Below are 6,944 nucleotides of genomic sequence, written 5' to 3' on the forward strand. Positions count from 1 at the left end.
GAATCTCAGAAGCCAGAACAGCAAGAGGGATCGCTGTGCAGTGAAAGCAGCAATCCCTCTTGCTGTTCTGGCTTCTATGATAGCTGTGCAGCCTGCATTCGCTCCATAAGAAGCACACACATTTCCCCTTACTTTTTAGGAGGGAAAAAGCGAGTCTTATAGAGCAAAAAATATGGTACTTAGCCAATTACAAAATGCACAGGCTTTCTCACAGTTCAGAGAAGAACTTCTCTCAAAGGAGGCCCATGCAGCTGAGAGCCCCTCTGCAAAGTCATCCCCGATGTGCCAAGGAATTGGATGCTGAATGAGCTGTGTCCTCCATTTCCCGTTACACTGATTTATCCATAATGAAGGGGTAAAAATGAAACAGCTTTTACTAAGTATATGATGTTCTCCTGCTTTCTCTGCTGCTGAGACAAAATCACAATGTGGGGCAATTTGTATTTCCCCCAAGATCAGTGTTTGTTTGTTTTTTGCCTAACCTAACCTCTTCCTTGCTTTACCTGACAACAAACAGCAGCTTTTCTTTATCAATTTAAAGAAGTTTTTGCAGTTTTCATCTACAGTCATACCTCGGGATAAATACGCTTCAGGTTGAGCGCTTTCGGGTTGCGCTCAATGGCGACCCAGAAGTAACGGAGCGCGTTACTTCTGGGTTTTGCCGCTCGCGCATGTGCAGACGGTCAAAATGACGTCACGCACATGTGCGGAAGCGGCGAAATGCGACCCGCGCAGACGCACTGTTGCGTCTTACGTTCTGTTTGCGATGCGAACGGGGCTCCGGAACGGATCCCGTTCGCATCCTGAGGTGCCACTGTACTTCAAAACTGTTTTGGAAACAGTGTGGCTCAAGTTGTAAGACGGTTGGATGGGATGTAGAAGGCAAACATCTAGGTTCCCTCTTAAGCTCAGCTGCCAATTCCTTGACTAGACTTCAGTAAATCAACAGATGTATAATAAAGGCCTTTGTCTCACTCATCTAAAGGAGGTGGGGGAGAGACGGCGACTTCTAATGCTCTATCTGGGGCTTCTCTTGCACGTGATCTAGAATCATAGCATCATGGAATTGCAGAGTTGATCATCTTCTAGTCCAACCCTGTGCAATGCAAGAATCTGCAGCTGTCCCATTTGTGGATCAAACTTGAAACCTTGGCATTATCAGCACCATGCTCCCCCCAAATGAGCTATCCAGGCTGAAGAAGCTACAGTTAGTGTGCAAAATGGTGCAGCACGAATCCTGGCAGGAGTGAGACCCTGTCGCAGCTTGGGACTGGTTTACCTACAGGACCACCTTACCCCTTACATGATCACTTGACCACTTCAATCTGCAAAAACGGCAGTGTTACATAGCTGCCACACAATACTCCTTCTGCATTAGTAAGAAATTGAACTTTTAGTATGGAACTCCCTGCCTATTGCCATCAGGCAGGCACTTCCACTTTTTGGCACCTTGTAAAAACATTTTTGTTTAGGCAAGCCTACCCAGATATCTAACGGACACGGGTGGCGCTGTGGGTTAAACCACAGACCTAGGACTTGCTGAATAGAATAGACTTTATTAGCATAGCCAACAGGCCATTGCATCGAAGGACAGACAGAAACAAAAATACATTACAGAAATAGTTATCATAAAATAATCTCAGTACTTAAAACTTGGTAGAGGTAATGATAATAATAATATCAGAAGGTTGGCGTTTCGAATCCCCGTGACGGGGTGAGCTCCAGTTGCTCAGTCCCTGCTCCTGCCAACCTAGCAGTTCGAAAGCATGCCAAAGTGCAAGTAGATAAATAGGTACTGCTCTGGCGGGAAGGTAACCGGTGTTTCCGTGCACTGCTCTGGTTCGCCAGAAGCGGGTTAGTCATGCTGGCCACATGACCCGGAAGCTGTACGCCAGCTCCCTCGGCCAATAAAGCGAGATGAGTGCTGCAACCCCAGAGTCGGTCACGACTGGACCTAATGGATGGTCAGGGGTCCCTTTACCTTTTACTCAGATATCTAGAATTCTGGCATGTGTTTTAATCTCTGCTTCTCTTATCATTAATTTTATTTATTTATTTTTTGTTTTATATAGCTGTTCTTGACTGATCACTTTATTGTGTGTTGTTGTTTTTTGCTTATTCCTTTGTGTGTGTTTTTTACAATCAAACGGCATACTGTATAAATGTTATGAAACAAACAAAGGGTTCCAAAGCAGCTGAGCACGCTGTTTCAATACTTGTAATCTCCTGTCTGACCCTGAAGGGTGCTATAACTCATGCTAGTCAGCCAATGCATAACTAATACATACACTGAGATGTGTGGCAGACTTTCCCTGGCAAGCGTAGGAGTGATCCAGTGAGAAAGGAAGTTGCATACCTTTCCTCAGTTGGTAGAGATTGAGACTCTTAATTCCAGGGTTGTGAGTTCAAGCCACACGCTGGGCAAAAGATTCCTGAACTGCAGGGGGTTGGACTAGATGACCCTCGTGGTCCCTTCCAACTCCACAATTCTATGTTTCTAAAATTCACTGAGAGGCCTGATGGGACACTACTGGTGCCACTGAAATGAAAAGAAAGTCAGAATCTGAAAGGTTTTCAAAGAGGAACCTTTATGATTCCTTCCTCCCCCCCTCCACCAAATCCCTCTGGAATTTCTTTCCAAAGGAGGCCTTCCTCACTTCCCACACCTCACAAGTTTGGAAGGGCAACCACCGTTTTCCAGTTGGGTTTTAAACAGCATGTGCTTTGAATATCAGGCCTTGTAGTCATTTTGATACTTCCACCAGACAGTATGACACGTAGAATGTACAAATTCCCCTTTTTCATTCTTAGACAGAAAGCGTTTCCCACCATATTTAAACCAGCCCACTGCCGTCCAGCTGTTTTGGACTACAGTTCCCATCAGCCCCAGCTGGTGCATTGATGCAGGGCTGATGGGACTTGTAGTCTAAAACAGCTGGAGGGTGTTTGGCTGGCGAAAGCCGGTTTAGACTGTTATGCAACTAACTTGATCAGTACAAAACCTATCATATAATTTAATACGGTTTTGCAACCCCATCCTTCAGAGGAGACCAAATTTCTACCGTATAACAATGGGGGCATTCTCTGTCTCTCTCTCTCTCTCTCTCCCCCCCCCCCCGTTTTTGGGAAGCATTTGCTGTTCAAGAAGAACATTGGGAAACAGAAACTATTCCGGCTCAGTGATTAGCAAGGAATGATGTAAACAGCAGAAGAATAAACTATTTCCAATGCCACCAAAACAGAACCCAAGAAGGATCCACTTAAGCTGCATGCTTAAAGAGATTTGCGGGCCATGCAAATTAAAAGCACAGATCCATAAGCTCCTTGCAGTCACCATTTCCCCCCACCCCCAGATGGAGAGGGGTCAGTTTGGCTCACAAAACCAAATCCAGACTTCAGCGCTGCACCTGCCACTTAGCAGTACATCTTCTTTGAATCAAGATGTACAGATGGGGTTAAATTCAGGGTCACAGACAAAGAGAAAAAGGGATAGGTGTTTATTTTAAGGCTTATCTCGAAGACAAGTAAACCCCGCCACAAAAATGCACCAAATAGTTTCTGCATGAAGTTTGGTCACCTTGTGGAATGTGACCTAGTCAGGTTTTTTTGAATTGCGAGAAAATGCAGCACAGCTGGCACTCAGTCTGCGTGCTGACACTAGAAATACAGGCTTCATCAACCTGAATTTGGAAGGGTGAGGAGGAGTGGGAGATGATGCAAGGGAATCTGGATCAATAACCACAGTCTTAGTAACAGTTCTTGGAAAGGATAGCACTGAAAACTGCGGGGTTCAACAAGGCTAGGCATCTTAATGGCAATCCAGTACGGATGCTGTGGTTACTGGGACACTAATTGAACATGTGGCCATTCGGAAGAGCAATTAAACTATTGGGATTTTTGGCATATCATTTTGCAAGCATCACGTAGTCACAGGCACCATCAATCATGCCTGCAAATACGTAACAGAGTATTCATTATGCAAGCACTGGGTGACGTACATGCATGCATGCATGATTTCAATTTAAGCAGTATATTTGAATTTCCATCATCAGGCTTTGGTTAATACAGTGGTACCTCGGGTTACATACGCTTCAGGTTACACACTCCGCTAACCCAGAAATAGTGTTTCGGGTTAAGAACTTTGCTTCAGGATAAGAACAGCAGTCGGGCTCCGGCAGCGTGGCAGCAGCAGGAGGCCCCATTAGCTAAAGTGGTGCTTCAGGTTAAGCACAGTTTCAGGTTAAGAACGGACCTCTGGAACGAATTAAGTACTTAACCCGAGTACCACTGTACTAAAATCCCATACATGATGCAGTCTGAGGCAAAAACAACAACAGATATATTGAAATTGAGACCCTTATAAACACTTTCAAGATTTTTTAAATAAAAAAACCCCACAGTCATCTTAAACTGCGCCATCTAAAGATTTCAAAATGAAGTAGACCCTCCTCTTATTTTATTTGCCATTGCTTCTTGACAATTTCCCAGAAGCCCATCCTTCAGTCACGACTTCCCCACCAAAAATCCCAAAACTAGCCTGTTGGAACTAGAAGTATATAAAGCAAAGAAAAAACTCCTGGTAACAAATGCCTGTCAAAACAAAAACAAAACTACCAAACTTGTATTGATGTATCAATCTGCCTTATATTAATATGGGAAATGGAAAGTACTTCCCAAGTCAGAGTGCATGATAGTTGACTAAATATCCACAATACCACAATGAATATACTGACACTGTGATCCTAAGTATATCTCCTTGGAAGTTTGTCCAGCTGCTTTCATTGGAACCAACAAGCAAACAAAGGCGCTGAGAAATGTAGCCTATGTATATCTTATATAAAAACTCTGGGCGCACACCCACATTTGGCTCTAAACTATCATTGAGGAAATTTCAGTCCATTAGAAGTTATGATATCCCTTTTACTTCCCTTTACTCAGAAACAGTTTCCAAGACAAGTTATCATTTCTTTAATAAGGGTTTATGCAGCAGTTTCTAACACTGAAACAACTTTTTGCATTTCCTGAAACAGACTACTAAGAAGCTCTTTTAAAATGCACCAATTTAGACTGCTATTGCAAAACAAACAAACAAACAAGCAATATCAATTACCGGTATTTGCTACAATCTTTGCGTACTGAGTTTTATTCGTCCCTTAAATTTGGGATTTTCCATTTGATTACACTACCAGCAGAGTACAATACCGTCTTCCTAACTCCATGCCACCTTCTATGCTAGTGTAAATCACCAAAAAGGAGGCATCCCAAAACAAAAGGTGTGAGAATTACCTGCAAGCACCTGGATGACCAGAAGGCTGGATTGGCTGCAGTAGGACCTGAGGTCTAGGAATGCGAGTTCTAACAAATCCGGACCTGCCATGCTTTCCAAATTTATCCATATTCCTTTATACAGAGTACAAATTGCTCTTCTCGGCGGAGAGAAACACCAACCACCAGTCCATCTGTGTCTCTCTTCAAATAGTCCCAGAACAGAGTAAGTTCCTGGAACACTTTTGGATTGTCGAGCAGCTGACTGCAGCAAACGCAACAGGGCTGCAGCACCACCCAGTCACGTCTCAGGAATGCTGCTAATTAGACAGCAAATCCTCCTCCTTCTTCTCTCCTCATATACGGCAGGGTGAGAACGGAGAGATAAAAATCTAGCCAACATACCCATGACTTCGGTCCAAGAACAGTCATCAGCCACCTCGTGCTTGGAAGGCTCATAAGGAAGGCACAAGCTGGAAATGCAAGGCTTTACCGGTGACAGGCGAAGCCGGCAGAATCCAAACTTTGACTGCTTTTGGGCAATCTCTTGTCGGCTGCGAGGCGGGAACAAAACGGGAAATACCTGTCCATACCAGGTCAGCCCCGACAAATGCTATCAGGGTACAGACAGTTACTTTTGGTAGTCAGACGGCAGGGAGTGAAAAGCTTAAATATTACACTTTAAAGGCTCTGGTACGGCTCCAGAAGTCATGCCCACAACTAGAAGATCCAGAAAGACAAGGTTGTATAAACACACACACACTACTCAAAAAGACGGCACGGTGCCTTTGTCTGAAGTCTGCTTCTTCACAATTTGGCTGTGTACACACCATACATTTAAAAGAGATTTCTCTTCTCTCCCTCTACCCTGCAAAAGTAAAAACTGGGAACTGTAGTTTGTGCTGGGAATTGTAGCTCTCGGAGGGGTAAAGTTCCGTGACCGACTCTGGGGTTGCAGCACTCATCTCCATTACACTGCACAACTCCTTCCCATCTCAATGTTTTGTTTTCTAATAAAAAAATTCAGTTTGCAAGCCACTCGCACCACGCAAGGTGTCCTGGAAATAATCATGTCAATGAAACTACACAGTTACTTTAGAAAAGGAACAAAAACAACAACAGGAAGAATTTGGAGTCATTTCACACAACTATTTTGAGATGGAAGAATATGTTCCACAATGCAACTTTAACTTCTCAAATATTGTACATGATGCTCCCTGTTCATTTAATTATCTTCTAATCATGGTTGACTACAGTTGTTTGTGAAACCTTTTCATTATTATTTCTGACACAAACTAAGAAGCAAAGCAAGAAGTGTTCAAACGCGAGCAACAGACTACAGGGCTGATTTGCACAATTATTTTGAGGTGGACGGTCTGCCCTGAGTAAACTATTATTTAGAGGACAGAGTGCTCTTGGGAAAATCCAGTCACAGGACCACTTCCTCACAAATGTCCATATACTAATAGCAAACTCACTTTCCGAGGGTACATTCTTACAGTACGTAATCAAAACAGCAGGCTTAAGGGAATAAAACGCTTGAAGTCTTTTTTTTAAAAAAAACCTTTTTTGGGGGAAGAGGACATTCTAAAGGGTAAGATGCCACCCAAACCCCAGATGGGGCATGCTCAGTGGGCAAAGAATACAGTGGTACCTTGGTTCTCAAACTTAATCTGTTC

At 43.6% G+C, this 6,944-nt stretch overlaps 1 protein-coding gene across 2 annotated transcripts in view; it reads right to left on the reverse strand.

Annotated features, from left to right (window-relative positions):
• ARHGAP40 (Rho GTPase activating protein 40) overlaps positions 1-5,865 on the reverse strand; it is a 45,359-nt gene extending 39,494 nt beyond the window's left edge. The window contains exon 1 of one of the 2 annotated variants that reach the window (XM_083618669.1): positions 5,287-5,865. In XM_083618669.1, the coding sequence (XP_083474795.1) occupies positions 5,287-5,396 (110 nt within the window). In that variant the 5' untranslated portion in view covers positions 5,397-5,865. The remainder of the gene's footprint in view (positions 1-5,286) is intronic. The other variant, XM_083618670.1, reaches the window with a different exon arrangement.
• Positions 5,866-6,944: the final 1,079 nt, after the last annotated feature.

The sequence above is a fragment of the Podarcis filfolensis genome (assembly GCF_964270895.1).
Source record: "Podarcis filfolensis genome assembly, chromosome: 6".
In the NCBI taxonomy this organism is placed as follows: domain Eukaryota; kingdom Metazoa; phylum Chordata; class Lepidosauria; order Squamata; family Lacertidae; genus Podarcis; species Podarcis filfolensis.